This window comes from Brienomyrus brachyistius, chromosome 3 (genome assembly GCF_023856365.1).
Source record: "Brienomyrus brachyistius isolate T26 chromosome 3, BBRACH_0.4, whole genome shotgun sequence".
NCBI lineage: Eukaryota > Metazoa > Chordata > Actinopteri > Osteoglossiformes > Mormyridae > Brienomyrus > Brienomyrus brachyistius.
This window is the reverse complement of record NC_064535.1, coordinates 22,400,575-22,424,284: the sequence shown is the minus strand read 5'-3', so window position 1 is coordinate 22,424,284 and position 23,710 is coordinate 22,400,575. Positions and strand designations below refer to the sequence as shown.

The 23,710-nt window shown below is 45.0% G+C and overlaps 1 protein-coding gene across 4 annotated transcripts; it reads right to left on the bottom strand.

Annotated features, from left to right (window-relative positions):
• Positions 1-1,440: 1,440 nt before the first annotated feature.
• LOC125739509 (LIM domain only protein 3) lies at positions 1,441-19,800 on the bottom strand. Of its 4 annotated transcripts, none has more exons than XM_049009694.1 (4): positions 19,725-19,800; positions 15,713-15,926; positions 5,663-5,788; positions 1,441-2,075 (listed from the first exon to the last, which is right to left on the bottom strand). In XM_049009694.1, exons 2-4 carry the CDS (start codon positions 15,916-15,918, stop codon positions 1,970-1,972), a joined length of 438 nt encoding a protein of 145 aa, XP_048865651.1. In that variant the 5' UTR covers positions 15,919-15,926; positions 19,725-19,800; the 3' UTR covers positions 1,441-1,969. The 4 variants fall into 4 exon arrangements, with proteins under 4 accessions (XP_048865651.1, XP_048865652.1, XP_048865650.1 ...); XM_049009695.1 differs by lacking the exon at positions 19,725-19,800 and adding an exon at positions 19,505-19,600; XM_049009693.1 differs by lacking the exon at positions 19,725-19,800 and adding an exon at positions 19,024-19,432.
• Positions 19,801-23,710: the final 3,910 nt, after the last annotated feature.

Below are 23,710 nucleotides of genomic sequence, written 5' to 3'. Positions count from 1 at the left end.
CATATTAATGTAAGTATAATAATTCATGAATGATAAAGTGCTATTTCAGCGTCTGGATTACCAATTATAATATTTGAGAAGAATTTATTTTTTGAAGCTTTATTTTTTTTTAAGCTTTATGCATTCTGTAAAATGTATTTCGAAGGTACTCTAATACCAATTAATTTAATTTCCAGCAAAAATTTAAAAATGGGTATGTTTGGTGACTCCAAGAGCAGGTGTAAAGAGTTTGTGAGATTCCGCTAGGCACAGGAACGCCACGGCAGGTTTAGTTTCCATGCCAACTGATTACTAGGAGAAACTCAGCTGGTCCCGTTGCCCTAATTGACTTGCTAAGTTTTAAGTAGGGTCAGTTAGGTGAGCGTAAGGCAGTGTGTCAGTGGAGAGCTGCATGTGGGGTTTTTGTATGTAACATAATGGTTTTTGTTCTTAAGCTCATTTAGCTGGATTTCAGCTTGCTTTTGTGAGCCTGGAGGGACTTCATCCCCGTGTCGTGTGAGGCCTTTATTTCATTATCTGTGTATTAATTTGAAAATCTTTTGTGTGCCACCTGCTGTCCAGTCCTGCTCACGTGACCCACTTGTGCCTTACAAACTAGGATTAAAAAATAAAGAAATGAATAAATTTCAATCCACTAAGCCGGACAGTGTTTGTGAGGGTACAGTTCGCTAAAGCTGCCAGTTTCAGGATATAATTCATCTATAGATTAGTTACCAGAAGGGCTTCAGTTATTCTGTCTTTAAAATGACAAGTTAAAGCGCATAAAGTTCGTTAAGAAATTCCCTTTCCAACAGCACGGATAAATCCAATTATAAATTCCATGATTTTCAAAATGAAATGTTAATTTAGGGGAAGAAGTATCTTCTGAGTTATACAAAGTTAGTTAAGCGAGGCTGGTCCTATTATTTACTAGAAAGATTGTTCCAGTAAAGAGCCTCAGTACGCAAGGTGATGGTTTCACAGCAGATGATTTGCACTTACTACCAATCCGAAAATAATGACGTCACAAAGTGTAACACAATAAAACTGTATTACCATCTGTGTTTAAAATGATTATGATGCAGTATTTCATGTATAACTGTGGTCCATGCTGGGTAAAATGAATACTAAACGTGTTTATAGAGATACAATTCAAAAAGACCAAATTAATAAAAGCTGTTTTCCATACTAGCATGTGACCCGAGTTACTATGCTGTATTGGATCCGACGAGCATCACCTACAGCAAAACTCACACCTCCTTCTCTGCACTGTGCAACAAACCATGCAGTAAGGCAGCAAATATGTGCAGCATGGTCACCACAGCGCCGCTACCCTCCGTACTTTTTTCACATGCCGTCCTAAAAAGATCCAAAGCAAATAATGAAGAACCACAAAATTCAAGTGTTTGCATTTTGATGCTCGGACTTCTTAACCCATCAGACCCGTTCAAATATATACAGCAATAAAAATAAAAAAAAAAAAACGACACTTGTTCTTCAACTTTCTGGAGTGGGTTTGGAGAAATGTTCACAAGGTTGGTCCTTGCTTCAACCTGGCCAGATTCAGTTCAGTTAATTACATACTTCGGAACAGGAATGACAAAATCTTGTGGACCGGGGATGCTCTTCTCCCATTAGAGGAACCCAGTTCAACCTGAGATTTTAAGGTTGCTTTTGTTCTTTGATCCACCAATGGATCCACCCACTCAAGTCTGAGATCTTCGCTGGTCCCCCAGTATCTAGGGAAGTCTTTATACTGGATGTGCTTGTAGGAATAGCTCAGAAACAAAAGAGGTCCGTCATGAAAATCCTGCTCCTCTCCACTGCTGTTTCACTGAGGTCTCCATCTGAGAGCACACTTTGCAGGGGGTGGGAAGGGGGTTGTTATATACATATAGGAAGGTGAGCCCGGTTTAGCAGTGGGTGCTTTTAGTGTGAGACTGCAGGTTCCTTCAGAGGCCGGTCTCTCTCGCCTCCCTCCGGGGGGGCTTCAGCGAACCTGGGCCGCATAGCCTTCCTTCACCAGGCCCTCCTCGTAGTCCGTCTGGCACAGGATCATGTTGTTCTTCAGGAAGAATTTGTCACCCACACAGAACCTGTGAGAAGTGGGGGGTAAAAATCAGGGTATTGCGTATGGGAGGGTTTCTAGCTATTGAAAAGATTCGGTGCTAAGTCATGTTTGCCTGGGGTTTCACTTTTTGTTTGTTTCTGAAGGAAGATTGGCGTCAGGGCTAAAATACTCCGGGCTGTCGCCCTGAGTGATGGGGTCTAACGACGGCACCCATGGTGCTGAGGGAACTCCAATAGAACAGATCTTTTCATTAGTACGGCGGCGCCGTGGGTCCTCGCCAGCCCGCGAACACACATGACCTTTTGTTGTCGGTTCGGGGGCCATACTTGACCTTTCGCTGTGCTCGAGTCGGGATTGAGATTGACATGACTGGGCTGGGCTGGTAAACATTCTCAGGGGAAGCTGGACATTGGCTGGGTGGGAGGCGAGGCTCTTTACCTGGGGTCGCCTGGCCTGCCTTTATCAGGGTCTTCCAGGGGAAAAGCATTAGCCTCCATCTCCAGAAGAGCTCAAGCAGAGCAATTCTCAGCGCTCATCCCCAAAGCACCACGCTTAAGCCAAAGAATACAATTTTTTGTTGGAATAAGGAACCCTCGTCATAGTGCAGGGCCGTATTTCCATAAGGCGCATCAACTCATTAGGAAAAAGCCCATATCTCTGAATACTCAATTAAGTTTAAATTAACATAGAGTGTCACCCTGTTTAAGGCAGATTTTCTTCAAGAAGTTGTCACAATGTTAAACTATGTAAGCTTCTAACACAAGGGTTTAAACATTACTGTGCTGTTCTAGCAGTACATAGATTAATAACCAGATCCACAGAGGGGTTAATCTAATGGCGATTTATTCAGTACAAGAACCCCGTTTACATGACTCATGCTTCCCAAGAAATTATCTTCACTGAGACGAAGCCTCTCGCTTGCATCGTTCTGCTAACGGGACCCTGCCTTGACATTTATTCTCCCTTTTACTTGTCCGCTTCATCCTGCCAAATGCTTCGATTTTAGCTCACTGTTCTCTTGCAAATTTTCTTGTGGCTCAGGTCTACATTTCTCAACTTATCTCCGGAGGTCAGTCCGACTTGCCGTGGATTTTGAGTATAGACGCTCCCCGGGTTACGAAGGTTTACGATTTTTAACACATTACGATTTTTAAACCTTACGATGGGTAAATGTTTTTCACCTTCAGTACATTATTCAATAAATTACATGAGATATTCATATTCGCCCAAGTGAGGGCTAATGTTCAAACATGTTTTTAAGGTAGGTTATGGGCTAAGCTATGCTGTTTGTTAGGTTAGGTGTACTGTATTAAAATGCATTTTCGCCTAATGATACTTTCACCTTGCATTAAGGTTTACCGCAACGTGACCCCATCGTAAGAGGTTGTATTTATTCGTAACTGTGGGTCTACTAGTACAGGACAACATGGAACTTCTGCATGTCGGTATGTGATGGTATTAACTTAACCTTTGGACACTGACGCCAGCTTATCAAAGAGCAGAATAACACTAAGTAACCCTGGTGTCTCGGCCATTTACGTCAGGCTTCAGATCATGAACACCAAATGACATTCTTGGGTGGCTTATTCCACAGTTCTTTAAGGTTCTAGAATTCTATGTTCTAGAATGTTTTACTAGTTACCAAGGCTGCATGATTTCCATGTAACCGCAGCTCTCTGGCACAAACGTCAACAGGAGATAAATAGAATCTGGGGCAGCATCAGATAAATCTGCTGATTCAAGTCTGGATGTGATAACCCATTAGCAGCCAGTGATTTGTTAAAAGGGTGAGGGAGCTTTTCATGGAATATTTTCCATCCGTCTTCTAACCTCTCAGCCAGTGATTTCACATTTTCAAGTTAATCCCAACGCATATGTTACACACGTTCAAGACCTTTCCATTAATATCAGGCAAAAATAATATTTTACAGCCGCATGTGCTAGTAGATTTATTTATTTCGCTCAGTTGCATTTTAACACTGGACGTCATGTGGACGATTTCATTGAACAAACACCCAGACAGAAAGAAGAGTGCGGACATCAGCCGGACGCTGCGGGGGGGGCACACAGGAAAAAGCTGAAGATGAGCGCCCCCCCCCCCCATCACGACCGCAGGATTTTATTTATTATTTATCTGGGCCGTTGATCAAGTGGAATTATATCCAAAAGTAGATCACAGAAAGCTGCAGGCTTTTTTCCCAGCGAGCATGTGATACAAAGAAAGCCGGTCACAGAATGACGTTAGCATAGGCTAGGCTAGCCAATCAACATGACGGGAGCAGATAGGTCAGCTCAGAGAGCTTCTACGCCTCTTATGTTACCCTAATTTGGTTAGAAAGCCAGCGAATTAGCCATGTTTTTTTATGAAACTGTGGCTGGTGATTGTGTGATTCTTTATAAACCCTAACCCACGAACACCCTATCATTTTCCAATGCCGAGTGACTGTCACCCACATATTCACATATAATTCTTCTAGTTTTTGTTCATCTTAATCACATGTGATACGATGGGGGTGTCTAAAAAAACCACCCTCTGCTGCATGTGACCTGGCTTGAAGACTGAAGTCATTGTCTCAACGTCATTCTTTTAGTTAGGTGACTAATGTGCCCCCAACACACTAAAAGTGTTTCTGGGGGCAGGAGACAGTCGAGAACTTTTAGAGTGCTCTAACAAACTGTGTGGGTGCCCACCCATAAATCTTCTCCTACCATCAAACAAAATTGCGACAGACACTTAGACATGCTGGAGTGACCCAAGTCTGAGCAAGTGAGCCCTGCTAATGTGTATTAAACACTCGGCCTGTCCTGGGGTAAAATGGAACCGCGGTCCAAGTTAAGTGACTTTAATTGGGAGAAACCTGGGCTGCCGTGTGCTCGCCTGCCGGGGAAAGCCGGCTGACTCCTCGCATTAGCCACGTCTGTCCGCACGGGCCGCGTAAGTGACAAGACGATAAGTCCAGCGCTAGGTGTGCTAGAAGCCACAATGAGGCACTTCGGGGGATGAGAGTGAGACGGAGATGAGCGGAGTGGGAGCTGAGGCACTAGGTCAGCATTTCTAGCACTCAGAGGAAGCCGGGATATTTACACACGCTGGTGATGAATCAATACGATCATAGTAACCACTACACCACCACTACAAAATAAATACATACGCTCAGTGGGCATTTTATTTGCTGCACCTTGCGAGTGCTTCGGTAAAGTCCGTTTTTTGACTCCTGGAGTTCACGGAATACAGTGCGATAAACGAAACACATCCAGTCAGCGGCAGTCCGATTGCTGAAAACATCTCGGTAATGCGAAAGGTCAGAGGAGAGCAGCGAGACTCATTAAAGCTAACGGGGAGGTTGCAGGTGCAAAAATATCAGCTCAGTACAGCAGCTGTGGGGAGAAATGCAACAGCTTATCAACTCCTGAGGTTCTAATGCAGGTAACAGGGAGTCCTACCCGGTGTGACATAAGGGCATCTAATAAAGTGACCACTCAATGTGTATTCTGACCACGACCCACTTTTATCTGACCACGCCCCCACTGGTTGTCTCCGCCCAACTGATGGTACAAGCCTCAGCATTGGCTAAGGCAGTAACAGACTCCACCCCCAGCTTTTAAACTTACCTCTGATTGCACAGCTGGCAGGCGAAGCAGTCTAGGTGGTACACATTGTCCTTGGCCCTCATGACCATCTCGAAGGCAGGGATGAGCTTGCTGCAGGCGGCGCAGTTTCCTGTCACGCCGAACAACCTGCAAGAGACAACCCCCATCGGAGGGGTGCATGCTGTAAGAGAAAGAGCCCTCAGGTAGGCTTGCCCTGTCATGGATGGACACCCCCATCTGGGAAGCAGGAGGGCACCAAACATCTGCACCCTCTAACGACATCTGCAGTGTCAATCACATCCTGTTTGGGACATTACACAGACACTAAAAATGTTCCATAAATGGTCTATGGTCTATAAAAACACTCGATAACAAAAAATAACTAAAAAACTGCTAGGGAAACTTTGTGAGGCATTTTCCCGCAACAGCTAGGGCTATACAGTCTGAAGCAGAGATAAAAATTTTAAAAATTATCCGCAGAGTACAATGCACTGATGTTTATTCATCTAGCTGCACTTTTCCTGCAGTGTGTCTTCTCAGTAATCAATAAATAATGTCTGTTTAACGTGTGGTACGGTTAATCAAGCAAAAAAACATGTCATCGTTTATTTTTAATCCCACGCCGTAATGGATAAATCGTTAGCGTCCCGCGGCGCCTCCAGTGCCGGCGATAATAGCGCTGCTGTATATAACGAACACAAACAGATGCGATCCGCTACCATGACAACCCAGTAAAATGCAGAACGCTGCCATTTTCAAACGGGCACAAATGGACACCACAGGGTCACGGGTTTTTGTCCGAGGAGTTCTAACTACTATTGCATTGGAAGATGGTGCCCCCCCCCCACAGGCAGTCTAACAATGGACTATTCCTTTCTGCTGCTTATTTCTGCTAACCCTAAAATGCAGTGTGGACATTCCAAACAGTACTCGTGATGGGGGGGAGAGAGAGGGTGCTACCTGTAAGTATAAACGCAACATCTAATTCCCTAATTGCATGCCACTCCAGAAGCAAGATGCAAGGCATTCCAGCTGTGTGAACAGGGTAACTCTGACGGTGCCCACTCAATTAAACTGTTTATTTTCATTTGATTACAAGCCTAATGAGTGTGACTGTAGATGAGGCTGTTATTTCCGTTCTGTGGTTTCATAAGGTCAGTAAAAGCTGTGAGGAGGAATATGAAGAAACAGAACATTTCAGACAGCCTATACCAGAAAAGCGTGTTAGAAAATTCATTTTTATAAAGTCTGCCAGTGGCACTGAGCCGCACATTTATTCAAGTGAAGAATCTAAAAGGAAAAAAATATGTGTTTTTTTTATTATGCAATTACTCTTCTCTTCTGTTTGTCACTGGATTTTAAATACGCTGAATTAGATTCAGTTTGTTACACATCAACAGGGCATCCAGCTGAAAAATTATGTAACTGGCATATTTGAGCAACATGTTAAATGATTCCACAAAGTGCTAACCATTTGAACTTCTAAAAGGACGTTTCGCTTTCACAGCAGAACTAAAAAACCATTTACCGGTGTCCTTTTGGACAACATATAAGCAGCAACACCCCTATATGCAATAAAGATTAATTCATCCTCCCGTAAAATGAACACAGGCTTTTAAAGCCATGGACTTTTAATCACACACTAGAGTGATCTCTTTGACACGACAGCATCATTTGAAAATAAAATGCATAATTACACACATGTGCTCACAGAGAGGAAAAAAAGAAACAAATATAGATGTAAAATGGAAGGATGACGGTTTGATGTGGGGGGGGGGTGGCATCGAGCAACTCTTCAACAATGAGCTGCAATTATATGGTATTTCAGCCTCTAAAGTAGGGGGGTCACAACCTATTGCTGTCTACAGTTTTACGGCGTACAACAAATTCACAAACTGCTCAAACTTGTCAACTGAGTGGGGGGTGTTAACGTTAAGTCAGAACACAGGTGTCAGGGCTCGTACAAAAAGCTGGGGCTAGAAAAGGTACCCGTCTTCTCCGTACTGGGACCGGGCTCTGTTCCAAAGACCAGGGCGAAAATCAGACGGTATGTCAAGTGAAAATCACGGTACTCTGTGCGTGATTGTGTTTACGACCTCACTTCGGCCTTCCATACTCGGTGTTTTATCCTTCATGAATTGGACGTTTTTAACAACATTTTGTACATCGTACTTGAAAGATCTCTATGGCTTCGGCATGAGTTGTCGTACAGGTATACGAAAATTGGCGGAAAATGTCCGCATTGGACGGAAAATGAATTTTTTATTACTGTCGTATTTGCTAATGGTCACTGACCGAGGTAGCTGCCAAATAAGGAGTGTTTTAGTTTTGGAGATTGACCAATCCCTGCTCCCACACTCCCAGCGGCCTGTTGGAATAGTGGCCACCGACCGGGGGGGGGGATATGGGTTGGAAAGCCAAACTTGAAAGCGCCTGTCTCACCGTGTTGAGAAAAACAGAGAGGGGTAAATTAAAGATCAATTTGTTGTGGTGCTTGTCCATTTTCTACGGAAAATTGAGTGATGAAGAATAAAACCACCATAGACGATGCTGTCAGAAATCCTAACGCCAACCCCCCCACCCTCAAATGCCTCAGGCTTGGTGTGCATTTATCAGCTACCTGATTAGAATTTGTTTCCATGCAAACCATTGATCATCGACCCATTACTAAGCAAATGACAGTTAATTACGCACTACATTAACCAGCAGACCCCAAGCCTTGCTTCCCTGTCATCAGTCAACATGATGGATTCCGCCTATCCCATGATGCACGGCAGCCCACAGCGGCTCACAAGGCCACGAGCAAACCTCAGATCTCACTCTCCGGCCTGGGAAATCAATGGAAATGTGCATAATTACAGGGTCTGGCTTAATAACAGGCCAGTGATTTGTTGCGTCTAAATTATCACTGGCGATGCTGAGCACAGGCCTACTGACCCCACGTTACAGTCCATCTTCGGCAGGGAAATAAGGTGGTCATATAAATGTAAATAAGGAGCATAAATAAAAATAGGCAGGTGGGGGGGGGGGGGGGGCAAGGAGTGGCGTGTTAGCACAGCTAGAAGTTGGAACCTGGGGTAAGAGTCAAAAATGGGTTTTGTTTGGGAGCAGGAACAGATTCTTCTCCCCGTGTCCCAGCTAACATTCAATCTTCAGCTGCACAGCAAGAGGCTAATTATCAGTTACTGCTTCCTCCCTAATAGGACCAGACCTACCATGGAATATTACCTAAATGTCAGCCTGAGGGAGCAAAAATGTGCTTTAAATAGGGACGGAGTCTTCTGTTTTTCACAACCTCTCTCTTACCATTTACTCCTATCTCTTGCCATCCTGTATTCCAGTATTTGCCAATCCGGTCCTCTGGGACCACCAGACAGTCCACATTCTTGCTTGTACCAGGACCTGGGAGGCAGCAAAAATGTGGAATGTCTGGCAGGGAGCTTAGAGGGAGCAAAAATGTGGACTGTCTGGGAGGGAGCTTGGAGGGAGCAAAAATGTGGACTGTGGCAGGGAGCTTGGAGGGAGCCGGGAGGGAGCAAAAATGTGGAATGTCTGCCAGGGAGCTGGGAAGGAGCAAAAATCTGGGGGTCGCTGAGGTTCGGGTTGGGAAACCCTGCTGTATTCATCTCGAGCAGTCATATCAGGGCACAGTTAATGACTCGACGTTTCCTTGAGGTAATCTGAAAGGGCAGGAGCTTTGGGCAGCTTCTGCCAAACCGTTCATGAAAGTGCTTCTCCAAATCAGCTCTGTTTCCAGGGTGGTCTTTTTTTTGGAGAGAAAATTGTTTTCCTTGTCCTTAACCTATGCTGTAAGCATCTGCCTCCCACATCTAAGGTTTAATTAGTTATTAAACCTTTTATGAAAGAGCCAGGCTGTTCTACGCTAATATTCGGCGAGGCACTTTGCAGACCTGCAAAATAAATTGCCGTGCTGTAAGGTTAATGGTGACGCATGTCGAACCCCGTGTAGTAATTACACAATCATGTCAAAGCTCTTAATGCTTTTAGGCTCATTAGCTGACGCCTGTGGCTAATGGGGACATTATGCTACCTACGTTTCTGCCTTTGAACCCTGTATTCCACAGCAAAAGGCTTTATCTGCAACATCCATTCAGCTTTTAACAGAGAAACTGGGAGGAAGAGAATGGAGGGAAGTCGACCAGTAGGCTGTAGAACTGGGCTACTGGTCTTTCTTTAAAGCTCATTTACAAGCAAAAGTGCTAAATATAGCCACGCTGTTGTTTGATATTGCCTGAGCTCAGACTGGGATTGATGAATCCCGTGAGGCAGGGGGTTCTGTTGTGTGTTTCCACCCGCTGTCTTCCACATTGGATTTCTGTTTTGGGTGCTGAAAATGAAGTTTGGCCTTTTCTGTATAAGCATAAAGTTACTGTATCTTCTGAAAGTGCCTGAAATCAATATATATTTTGTTTGAGCAATTTATCGGATAATCATTGTATTATGCAACAACATAAGCTCTAATTTGATCAAGTTGCAGAAGCCGGTCACATGAAAAATCTGAACCAATGAAATAAGCTCTCGGTTCGAGTTATTTGTGGGTACCAGCTGAGCATTGTCCTCGTTATATCTTAACCGTAATCAGCAAACTGTGATGTACTTTGGTAAGAAAAATTAAGACTGACTCACTATATGCAGCTACATGTAACCTAAGCTGGTGTGAAGGACCTTGAATTTAATGGAAAGGCTGAAAGAATGAAGAACTGCCTCGAATCGGGCAATGCATTCAGTGTGGAAAAGAGCTGATGCTTCTGTGCATTCATATGTATGAAACCTATTCAGTGGCAAGTTATGATCACAGCGGTAATGGATTCAGACATCAGGGTCGTGCCTCCACAGAGACTGGAGTGACGTTCCTGCCTTGCTCCCAAATGCGACATCAGCCACACTGCAATGCAGTGTATTTACAAGTTCCATCCATATATCCATCCATCCGTCCTTCCTACTTTCCTGGACAGGATTACGGAGGGTCTTACGCCTATTCCAGGTGGCCCAGAAATCCCTGGATAAGCCAGTCCGTCGCAGGGGTATTTACCGTCAGTCCTCGCTCCTATTTAACATCGATCTCAGAGGACCGACAGCCACATTCCAACACCTGTGAGGGTCAACAGACTGTGTCAGAGCTGCTCTTGCTCATGCCTGCCCTGACCATCTCTGTCTGCACCTCTAGCACGTCATTAGGGCTTGGGCTCCAGTCCCACTGGGAGTTTCTGTGGCTCTGTGACACGTGCCCGTCGTTTCCGGGAGCTCTTGTGACACTGCTCTGTGCCGCGCAGGGGAATCTTCCGGAGCCATCGTAGCTCTAGCAAGCGAGGCCGATGTTTTGCTGTCTGAAATGAATCAATTAATTAAGTAGTTAATCGAGATGGGTGACAGGAGTAAAGCATGTTGGAGTCTCTCACTGCCTTTCCAGAATTTTCTTCATATTTATGACAGAATTTTCTTCACATTTTCTGCCGCCACATATAGGTCCTGAAATTAAGAGCATTTCACTCTTTATCCCTCCCCCACAAGCAGGCTTTGCAACAGTAACAGATCTGAGTCAGAGAGCGACAGGCACTAAGTGGGCAGCGTTAATCTGTGGGACTCGGCTGCTGTTTATTTCCAGCTTGACACCGGTGGTCAAGTGACAATTTATGAAACGCAGGCGAAAGGCAAATGAAGCAACTCCGAATAACAAAGACACTGGCGGGAGGCAGACAAACATCACAGGGTAGACTGACGGTGAACAGTCCCTCCGCATTCCGGCATATTCCGGCCCCAGTCCGCCTATCTGGCAAATACCAGGGCTGTCACAAGAGTTCTCCCGCAATCCCACACTCTTCCTCTGATAAACTCAGTTCAGTAAGAAACAATAATACTACTTTCATGTCGCAGGCAAAACAATACTGAGAGTGGCAGTATTGGCCTTAGCTGCGGTCAGGCACGGCTGAGGCTCAGGTGCCCAAAGGCGGGCAAAGAACGGGCCGGAAGCTCTCATTCGTACCGCTTTGTCTGGCCACTTTGACGCCAGTGATAACGCACCTTCTCTCTCAGAGGAGGCCCAAGGACGAAGAAATGAGGGGGACACCGTATTAGAAGAAGACGTCGTCTAAAGCTATGCACAAGTGAGAATCAAGAGAGCAGGCTCAGCCAATCACGGCAGCGGTTCTGGTTGAGGGTCTCAGAGGTGGCCAATATGTATCAAAAGTGAGTCCATGCCCAGAAGGACAGCCATGTTTAGACTGAAAAACCCACCTCCTACGACCCCCTTATCCAGGACTGCTTCACGCTAGACCAAAAAAACACAGGGGTGGTGGCAGTTATAGAACGTTATCTGTCACGTAAATCTTCAGGAAGCCCATCTGAAGTCGCAGGCATAGGTTTAAATAAGGTTTAACGTCAGTGGTGCTAGGCAGGACCTGCTCGCCATTTCCCGCGCCGCGCCTCGCTACCCGTCTGCATTCCTGTCGTCGCCTCCGGGGCACCGTTTGGGCCGAGTGTTTACAGCGCGCCGTTATCTGTGCTGCCCCGTTGTGAATTAATGGCTTCAAACCCGCCGCATTCCTTTCAGCCCTGCGCTCTATGCCTGCTTTCTGTGATCCTGCTTTGATGTGCAGGTATCTAATGAAAAAGGTGCCATCGTTTGGCCTTATTCAACGACGCCACCCGTGGGGGGGAGGTCTCATCGTCATGGCCTCCTATGAATGCAGCATGCCTGTATTCCTCAGTATTAATGATCTCAGTGCTGTTAGCCTTACGGTTTGTGAATAATATTAGCTGACAGTTGCAGTGGTGCTATTTTTTTTTGTAGCTGTTTCTTGATATTCAGCACTGGGCAAAAGTCTTAGGTAGTCAAAGAAAATGTTTGTCTAAATGATCTTTAAGTTGGGGAACAACTACTATATTACATCGGTCAAAGTATGTCAGCTTATCCGTTTCAAAACCTCTCCTAAACTTACCCCAGTATCTGCAGCAAGCATTCAATACACCCCTGTATTTTTTTACTCTGTTTGGCTAATCAATACCTCATTGAATTATTTAACTAACTAACGAAACAGGTGGTGAAATTTAACAGATACATGGAGTGGCTGAGGCGCCCCTGAGGAGAGGTTTGGGACCTGAAGCAAGATTTCAGTAACTTTCTGGAGAACACAAAAAGATTTTTATTGTGCTACATTTAATTTGCATACATTCTAATGTTAAATAGTATTTTTTTTCTGAGGAAAATATACACTTGCTACCCAGATAAATAGCTTTAAACATTATCTTTGGCTGCCTAAGACTTTTGCACAGTACTGCAAATATATGGAAGCATCCACGTTTAAGCTCAGCTTTTACTTGCTGCACTCGCGTACCACCTTAACTTATGTTTTTATGATCAAATGCACGGATTCTTCTGTTTAATGTTTATGATAATGTACCTGGCAGATAGAGCTGATTCTGTGTGCCCAGCTGCAGCCTCTCTTGGGCGACACCCCTAAGTATTATCGGAAAGCTAAGTTACATCAGAGCACCATCGCATCAAGCTTGCTGGGGCCTGCTGACCTCCATCTGTACAAATCATACGTGATTACCTATGTACAACGAAATGTGCCGAAGTGCGTTTCTTTGTCGCTGCGTCTGATAACTGTGTATAGGTATTTATTTTGGCATCAGGCCATTTTGTAAGAACATTCCTCGTCTTAAGTCCAAGTTAAGGTCAACTTTACACAACACTTGGATGAATATTTTTGGTAAGTATAATTGTAAGGTTGGCCGCACTCTTTTCCTAAAGCAAAATGATTTATTGAGCACCGCGGCTCGACTATTTAAATCGAATAAAACCGCCTATTTCCTTCTCATTCCCAGGCCAAGATAACAGCCAAGAACAACCGCGTAAGATCCAACAGTAAGAAACAGCGACAGCACTCACAAGGCCAATTTCCAACGGAGTATCCGCAAGTAAAGTTGGAAAAAAAAGTTGTGTGAATGTGTTTATCATTCTAAAAACACCCAAAATGTTTAAAATCAGAAAGGAACTCTTCAGATAGTTCTGGAATATCAGCGATTAACCAGCTGTAGATGATCCATAATTGTTTAACTGCTATAAGCAGTTAATCTGAGTTGTGTTGTTTGTACGAAAGTTTAGTTATTGGTAGGTATTGTGATAATATTTATTGTTTTGCTGTTTTTGTCATGTTATAGAACTCCAGGATCAGTGGTAAATGAACCCTATTTATGACAGAACTATTTGTTCCACTTTGTCGCAATCAGTGATGTCATATTGGAGTGACACGAGAATGTTTGTAGTCTCCTTGTTTTTAAAAGGTCACTATGGTGACCGTGCTGATTTCCAAACTGTTCAAACACAGAAACACAATGAACAGATGAAAATCTGGTTCCAGGCAAAATATTCCAGACTCCTCAGAGGAGTCCTGATGTTTTTTTCTGCATATCACCCACAGCACTCTGCACCTCATGTGTGCCTATTTACGCTGAAAAAGAATAGATGTCAGGACTAGTTTTTGACTCGTGCTGATTTCTTGCTACAGCTGCATTTTGCGAATCTGTTCCTGTCTATTGAGTTGATGGAAAAGCGTAAAGCTGGCTCTACGAAGCCGTTTGTCCGTAAACGTACCGTCATTTCTGCATTGCTGATGGAGGAGCTGTGCTCTCAGGGTGACTGCTTCTTGGCTGCCGGTATCGATGTAAAAGGCCCTAATTCCATCCAGTTTTCCTGATCTGAACACGCTACGCCGGCTTGAGCGACCCTGCATGACGAGCCACACCTCTGTCTGTCATCTGGACCACCTTCCCCTATGAAATATGACCTCCTTTAGGCTGCGACATGGCACTTGCTGTTCCCAACATCCTCCTTAATGGCAGCTGCACTTTCTGAAGGTTTTTGGATTTGGGTCCTTCTGTGAATGATCCAAACTTTAATCGTCTTTATTGAAAATGACCCGAAACCTTGAACATTCTGCTGAACTCTTGTCATTTGCTGTTACCCCACCACACTACAGGCCTCCTCGGGCGTCTGGTCTGACTAGTCTAGACCTGCTAACTCGGAAAATTTCTCAGCTACCGAGAGAAACGCTTCCCTGTCATTATGGATATTATTTGGCCTTCAAACATGTAAGTTTAAATGGGCCAAAACCTTACTGTCCTCTCTTAGCTATAACCTTAGAAAGAACTGGCTGTTACCTCCTGGGAAAGTTCATGCTGAACCCAATAACCTGCTTCGTATCATTTTATCCTTTTATCTACTGCTAATAGCAGCCCTTAGGTCTTTGTCCCGGATAAAGAAATGACCACTGGACACATTGAAGCTGTTGAGATTTCCGTGTAAGAGATGCATTATCTGTACCGTAGTAAATTACTCCTCTCTTGTGAGTTAAAGAAATACCGTATAGCATTCGGATGATAACAAACCGGCGGCTTTGAATGACTTCAAATGCCAAGTTCTGCGAGTCCTTTCAGACGGACATATGGACAAATACGGAATACGGAATATGTAATTGCAGGAACTGCCCACATAAGCCACACCCACTGCTGACATGCAGGTGTATAATTAAGCACACAGCCATACAATCTCCAGTATCAAACAATGGCGGCAGAATGGGTCATACGGAAGAGGTCAGTCAGCCTGGTGTCCAATGATGATACCTTTCCGGCAAGTCGCTTCTGCACATTTTTGTCCTGCTAGAGTTGCACTGCAAGTGAAGTGACGTGGAAACACCTGGAAGCAAGTCCAGCTGCAAAGTGGCAGCCACACAAGCTCACAGGGAGGGACCTGATCACCCAACATCAACACCCAACCTGAATGGCAGCAAATCCCACCAACAACATCCCAACATGTAACGGAAAGCCTTCGCAGAAGAGTACAGGCTATTCTAGCAACTAAGACTTAGCCAACTTCAGATTAACACCTTCTGATTCAGAATGAGATGCTGGATATGCTGGTGTCTCGATACTTTTGCCCGTAAAGTGTATGATTCCCCTCTTAAGTAATAAAACCGCTAAAACTTGTGTATCTACATCTCCAAGTTCACGCAAACATGAGCATCCGGTGCAGCGGGCAGGCTACCGTACCGCAGGTAATCCCGCCGGCACAAGATGAGGTTGGCCTTGGTGTAGAGGGTGGATCCCACCTCGCCCAGCCGGCAGTCGCAGCAGGCGCACTTCAGGCAGTCCTCGTGCCAGTACTTGTCAAGGGCCTTCAGCAGGTAGCGGTCTCTGATCCTGCGGCTGCAGCCGGCGCAGCCCTTGGGCGTCGCATCTGTCTGGGCGGAGAGCATCTGTATGCCTGTCGGGACAGGAAGGAGGACGGACACGAGCTCAGAGTCCTGACAGCGCCACACGGAGGAGGAGGAGCAAACAGCAATGCTCGACGGATGTAAGACCCTACGTAACTCAACAGAAAAATGCGAATCGCTTTGAGCTCCTAATCCAGATAAGAAAAAAAAAACTGCACAGCAAATGCTACATGTTTATTTTATAGGTAAGAAATATTTTTTTAACTGTCACGCTGCAGAATAATCGCTACTTGTAAACAGAGACACTAATTTCCTGGGTACGCGTTCCCTGAGGCCATCTCCGCAGGGTGTGGGACGCGATGGCCTGTCACAGCAGCTGCCGCCTCATCTGAAGGCCCGGTTGGCACAACGGCTCACCTCGGGGCCATAATTAGCGCCCCCCCCCCCCCATACTGCAGACGCCCCACCCTCTCCCCGGTGTGCACTTGGCACTTTCCGTCACCAGCAGGTCACCTCTTCAGCGAAAGCACTTCATCCCAGTGCCGGTCCCAGTAATGGACGGGGAGATGCTGGGGGAACTGGCTCAGCGTGGGATGCCAGCCCCATGGCATCATGGGTGTTCTGCGTAACGAGTCCATCCCTTCGTGGCGCTCATGCCTCAGGTGTGTATTTATTAACCGAACCGATACACAATTTAAAGCAAAAATAATAAACGGCAGTAAATGAGCCTGTGATACACTGATGTCCTATCCAGGGTGTCCCCTGGATTCACTGGGCGTATTCTGGGATAAGCTGCAGGGAAACCCTGAACTTTTATTGGATACGCAGTATGGGAGGTGGGTGACTGGATGATCAGGCAAAATAAATCTAACGTCAAGCTGATTCTTTAATTAAAAAATAATGGCCTAACACTAGAAATCCATCCACGTATCTCCCAGCTGTCATAGTAACAGGGCAGTTCGATTCCAATTCCAATTCAAATTCCAATTCCAGTTCCAATTTATCTGATATAGAGCCATTTCCAATATGCAGATACACTTCTATCGAGCCTCACTGCAGACTGCATTACAGTGGTTTCATCGGGGGCTGCTAACAAATTCCCCTTCTGCTATGGCTCTTGTTTTCTCAGTTTTTGCCCTGTCTAATTTCAGCTATCAAATACTGATAATGAAAACTGCTCTAACGGGAATGCAGGCATAGGCACGGAGAATGACTGCTGTGTAGAACACCGACACAAACCGTTTGGAACACAAATGGAAATAAGAACCTGCAGAGGTCTTTCAGATACAAAGCTAGTCTTAAAGAATGGAGGATGAAAGGAGGTTTTGATGGAAATGAACTGAGAAACACTATGATTTATTGATACTGGACGTATTAGCATGTAGATGATCTTAATATGTTGGTGAATTATCATTCATTTCTTGGTTATAAATACACTTAGGAATCAATGGAGTTCAGAAGTTCGGCAAACTACTGATTATTCAACGCGCATTTGAGTGATATTGGTGTAAACACACACACAAACACGAACACACACACAAAAGTAAACCCTATTACGAAAAGGCAAAGTAAATTAAATCCCTTAGCTTACCTATAAGAGATGAATTGTGCACCGTGCGTGTTGTATTTGGGAACTAACTGGTACTGAATCACGCAAATGCGCAGATGTTGCTGGCAGTGTTTGTGAAGATCAGCAGTCGCCGTTTCATCACTTCTGCGTTTGCTGTGCGAATAACCCGAACGAGCAGATCAGGGCGTCCGGATGATCGCCTTCGCACTGCTATCAGTGCTATTGTTTCGCCGCGTCCCGAATTATTACCGATCCCATTTTCCAATGAAGAGAAAGCGCCAGTCGCACATGTAGCCTACATCATAACGCGATGCACATTAACTCCCCGTCTCCCACCGCAGATTCACATCTCAAAGGTCTGACATTTCCCTACGGTCACCAGTTTAATTCTCGTTGTTCTGACGGAAATATCAGACGTATATACAGAAATTTAGTAACAGTACCCAACTAAAACTCGTGCTTGGACTCGGCGTTTAACGTTTCCCCGTTACTTTATGCGAAATGAGATCCTTGTATCCCAAATTATTAACCTTAACAGCGTGCAACATTAAAATGATCAATACTATGGAACTGGTAAAACTGGTCAATGCCTGTAAACCTTTATGTTCGGCCCCCAGTAATTTTTTTAAACATTTTTTTGAATCTGCAAGCATAACGCTTTACAACATTTAAAAAAACAATCGGCACTGCAGAAACAGAGAGTATACATGGGTGCCAGTTTTCCCTTTGCTTAGATTTACCTGAGTATTCAGAAGTTGGAAATAAAGACGCCTCCCCTACATCATAAACACGCACACGCCGCATATGTTTTAGATATTAAAATAATACCTTAAAGCAAATAACATAAACTCACCGAAATATGTCTGTCCTTTCTGCATTTGCGGCTCGCATCTGGACCTGTGAGATCAACGCCAAATCAATGCACCCCCGTCCTCTGAAGCATGCAGACAACTGTGTGTGGGATTCACTGCCGTCCCCAGTAACAATACCCACGTTACGTTATGGGAAAGCCTCATCAGATAGACGCGAAACCGGAGCGATCAGCGATCTTCCTGCATCCAAAGCCTCCAGTAGCAGCTCATGGTGAAGACGTGCGGTTTTACCGCCGACAGCCCCGTAATCTAATAATCCTCCAAGGGCTGCCGGTGCGTGCGCGTTGATGCCACTTTCATATAAGCACAAGGCAATGTGCAGTGAGCCAAGTAAAACAGGAAAGATCCCGCCAGTAAGGCAGCGAAATTGCCATACGTGAACGATTTTTTTAAACAACTGCATGCTTCTTAAAAACTGTTAATGAAAATACAAGATGCGTAGTATATACATTTGATCTATGCAGGATATTCTCATTTGCGACAGGCATTTTCACATATGTTGGCATAATTGCAATTTTAAATATTTTAAAATTGGGTGTGTAAATGCGACCTAATGTGTTATCACTAAAGAATGTTTCACGCTTTTACGTTTTGGGAAAAAAAATAATGATATTGCTGGTCCAAATGGTTTCAGTGCTGCACGGAATAGCGCAGCAGATATTGCACTACATCAGCAGAGTAGCCTACAGTCTGCACTTCACTTACCTTCTTGAGCAAGTTAGGAGCAGGGCTAATGGTATAGACACCGGAGAGTAGCTGTCAGCTGTCTCCCCTTAGAGCTGAACTACCTGTAGACCAGGTATCGACCGAGCCGCTTCTTTGAGATCTTTAAATTGAAAATAACGAGGTCCGCATGGATCCAGCGGTAGTTATTCTGCAACCCGGCCACATGTGTCCGCTTTTATGTCCGATCTCGTAGTATTCTCGCATCAATGACTGTGGGGTTGCTGAACAGTGCACCCAGTCCAGTCCTACACCTCTGATACATAGTATAGTAAAGAAAAGGTCAGTCAGTTCCTGCTGAAAGCTGCTCTAACGCAAGCAACCCCCCGCCCTCCGTCACGCACCCATCGCTCACTGTCTCTGCCTGCGCACAACCCGCACAGTACCGCTAAACCAGCGGTGGGAGAGTTATCCAGTGCAACAGCAGCTGGACAGAAATCCCTCCAGCCCATAAGATATTTACCCTGATATCCTCCATCTGATAAGATATTTACTCCGCATCCGACTCTAATCTGCAGCACTATACGCGGCTGTAGACCAGCCACCGCGCTCCATCGTACGAGATGAGAATTTACTTTCTGTATGACGACTGCAGCAAAATAATTTAAAATGAATCGGCGAAGGGGAGAAGATGGCAGACTGTCTTTAAAAGACTTTCCAAGCGACCTGCCGGCTGTACTTACTGCGTGACTTTGCCAAGCGAAATTAAGTTGCTGGTGTAAGCGAAATGGAACTTGAAAGCAGTTTTATTGTTGTTCCCCCCCCCCCTCCATATTAGATAACATAGCCAGAGTGGGAACAGCGGGTAACGTAGTAATGAACGAATTGCTGTTAAAGAAAAGCTAAATTAAGCAACTTGCTTTCACGAACCAAGTCAGTTGCTTGCACTAAATATGTCTTGGGGTTTACATAAATGTACTTATAGGTTAGGTAGTTAAATCGCTTCGGAATTTAATGTCATTGCCTTTATTTAGAGATCCCTGAACAACTCGAGTATATAGCTGTAGAGAAAATCACTGAAAATCCTTTCTAGATATGGGTCAATTAAACCTGAATGTATAGATGCATCCTACATATTCTTCAAGCATTGGAAAAAAAAAAATGTAAGACTAGCTTATGCTTCACTTTATTCTTCTTGCCCTTAGCAAATTATGCTGCAAGAGAGGTGAGTCATTGAGACAAACCCTGGAATATAGGTGTTACAAATACCACTGTGATCAGCCTCAGTTTCTTGCTGTACATCCGTGGCTCCCTTGACAATTGAACAGATAAACATATAACTGAGAAACTTTCCTTTGCAACAAATGCAGTGGGATGATAAGTGGAAATAATGAGCTGTGTTGGCATTCTGGTTTACGCATGCCAGTGTACACACTGGGCACTGGCACGCTGAGATGAGAGAGCAGAAGCAAATACTGAAGGATCGCAGCCATCGACCGACAGCTTCGGTGGTTCACCACTGAGGATGGCGCAGCATCGATTCCTCAGTTGCCAAGCATCGTACTCTTACGCAAACATCACACTGTTCCCTGCTTAATTCGGCGATCTCAAAGCTCACACGCTTCTCTTTGTGAGGAGCTGGCTGTACGGGTATCTGGGAGGGGGCCTCGGTTCTTGTGGTTGACTTCCACGATCTCCAGATTAACAGGGTGCTGTCAGCACTGACGGACAGATCAGGGCTGATAACAGTACCTTCTTCCCAGAATTCCACTGTCTTACTCGACCTATCTCTACTTTTCTACCAACAGTGTGGAACATCTCCATTCCCTATCCCAATCTGGTCCACGGGGACCCACAGCAGGTCCACTTTTTTGCTCCCTCCGAGCTTCCTGCCAGGCAGTACACACATTTTTGTGAGGGAGCAAAAACGTGAACTGTCTGTGAATCTCAGAGGACCGGATTGCGAAACACCTACCTATACATCAAACGGCCTGAATTCGGAAACAAACAAACAATTAATTAACGGGCCGTGAAATTAGACACCCGGAGATCCCTCTGCACTGCAAGAGAGGCGTCTTAATAATTTGGTGTTGTATCTGTGCAACATTTTGAATCATTGCTGCCACTTATCTATCGGCATCTCCCTGAGCCTTAAACAGCTGTAACGTGGGTCTCAGCTTATTAGACACCCATGTCAGACCATCTTCTGAGGCTCAGAGACATTTAGAAGGGGATCGTCCTCCCTTCTGAAATATGATTGCTTCCTACTAGACTGTGTGTGGATGTCGGTTTAAAGCTGGGAGTTTATGTTAGTATGTAGATTTACACGTCTGATTTTGTCTGTAAAAAATAGGTTTTTATGTGTATGTTGTTGGGTTGACGTGTGACACGCCCAGGCCACATCAGATGTCATGGTACAGTGGCGGGAGGGAAAGAACCCAAACGACTCGTTGGGCATTTTATAGGCCACTTTGCATTCTGGGCCTCCTCACCACTGACCGCTATTGGACACCTTGCCTTCTCTGGTGGGATTCTGGGTAGACTTCCTCTACGTTACCCTTTGTTACTCCAACCATTTGGGTTAATGAGGAAATCATTACAAAAAGTCGTGGGGAGATTTTAGGGACAACAAGGCCTGCCTTCTAAATGTTAGGCCTTATGGCTTCTGCTAGACTTTGAGTTTCACTGATTAGCCAATCAGAGGAGAGCATAGCTGCTACCCTCTGAGACTGACATAATAAAATAAGGCTGATCCTGCAGTGCATTCAGCTGCGGCTTCTTCTCCATCCCTCTGTTCTTTTCACTTTATAATAACAGAAAGCAAATAAAATCGTATCATTGCCCTGTGGTTAGACTCTTAGGTTGTTCTAAACCAGTGTTACTCAAGCCAGTCCTTGGGAGCTGGGAGGGAACAAAGATGTGGATTGACTGGGGGTCGCCGAGGTCCAGGTTGAGAAACGCTGATTTACAGCATCTTAAGCGTCGACGTTTATCAAAAGGCATGAAGTAAAGAGCTATTCCTTGGTCCGTTCACCTTTCATCTTCTTTCAGCTTCTTGCTTTTCAGACTTCTGATCACGGTTTGACATTGAGGGGCGTCTTCATCCTGCTCATGCTCCAAATACACAAAGACGTCACAAATAGAAACGATTTGCCAACAAAAGCTCCTCGTGGACGTTTAAAGAGCTGCTGAAGGCTTCTCTCGGACTCTTGATTTTCCTTCACCTCCTACAGGAAGACTTTTCTTAATGAATCGAAAGCAGTGCTCAGCACTGCCAGGGATTATGACTAAATGAGGTGGGGTGCGGCCTTGATTTTTTGGGGCAGATTACCATGGTGGTGAAACTGTAGTGAAAGCCTTCTTCTGAAAACATATCGTGCAGGGATGTGTCCATCCTTCCTTAATTTCTCAGGGAGCATTGTCTCTCAATTTTTTCGTCTCACCATTATCCCCCCTCCTCCCCCCCAGCGCTCAGTATCTCACCGTCTCTCTCTTTTGCTGCAGAGTTGGGTGCAGAAACTGCTCTGCCCTCCTCAGCTCTAATGGGCCTCATTATACTCTACTTACAGGTGTTCTCTTAACATAATTGATCTGCAGTGAGTTGAGTGGATGGCAACTTGTTCCCCAGCTGCCAATTACAGTCGGGTAATTAGATCCCCAACCACCAATTTCTCACATTGACCCTCCTTACATTCCAAAATATCAAAGTATCTCTTCCCGACAAACAACCCCCACCCTCACATCTTCTCATCTGACAGTATTGATGGTTGTATCAGCTCGCCTTTGTAGTAAAGCCGGATTTTGCTCCATCGACAGAGCTCCGTCTCTCTCCTCTGGATTCCTCTGCCTTTTCGTCTCATGTTTGATGAGCTCCCGGAGACAGAAGGTCGGGTCAAGATGAAGAATCGCTTCCTTGTGAAGTGTGTACTCCTTGATAAAAGTTATGCCTAAAAGGCAGATGATTTTGCCTCTGGTTAAGGGGGTAAGTAGGGCTGTGCAGGATGAAACAGAAGGAAGCGAGACACGCGTGTGAAATGCGTCCTCTTGCAGCAGCGTGTCGATGTGCGCGATCCTGAGTGCTGTTGGTGCTTCGCTCTCACTCACACCTTCCATGACGAAGGCCCAGACAGCACCTGATGGGCTGTGATCTTGAGGCTGGAAGAGCTAAATGCATTAAAATGTGCAAACACAGTTAAGCACCATTAACTCCATCGACTTAGCGCCATGACAGAACTGTAGGTGGCGGGCATGGCATCCTGGAGACCTTTGCAGGGACAAATCCTGGCCAGCAAGTCAAGGCGGACCAGCTGAACTCTGAGTGGTGCTACCGAATCTGTCAAGCTTAAATTGGTCAAGACAGTAGGTGCCTGTCTGTCTAGAGCCAAGCCTAAAGCCTTACTGTAAAACAAATAAAATTGAATTTATAAGAGCAATGTAAGTACATGGCTAATATTTATGGAGAGATATGTAAGGATCTGTGTCTACGCTTGGGATACAGCCTGAAAATGCAAGATTTCATTTGCTTTTGACGGTTGACTATGGGTCGGTAGGCTGTTGGTGTTATATTACACCACTAGGGGGCTGTGAAGGGAAGTCATGAGTCAGACCACCAGATGTTGTTGAGTGCAAAGAAGGATATAATCCAGTTTTTACATCAAGCAGCTCCAAATTGCTGTTTTTCCCCCTCATTAGTTTTATATTTCAAAACCAGATTTGCTCTTTTCCAGTA

Coding starts and splice junctions, on each gene's coding strand:
- LOC125739509 (XM_049009692.1), bottom strand. CDS start 18,324: ATGCAGAAAGGACAGACATATTTCG. Junction 15,927..18,299: donor GAAAGGACAGACATATTTCG/GTGAGTTTATGT, acceptor CTGTCCCGACAG/GCATACAGATGCTCTCCGCC. Junction 2,076..5,662: donor TGCCAGCTGTGCAATCAGAG/GTAAGTTTAAAA, acceptor CACTTCTCACAG/GTTCTGTGTGGGTGACAAAT.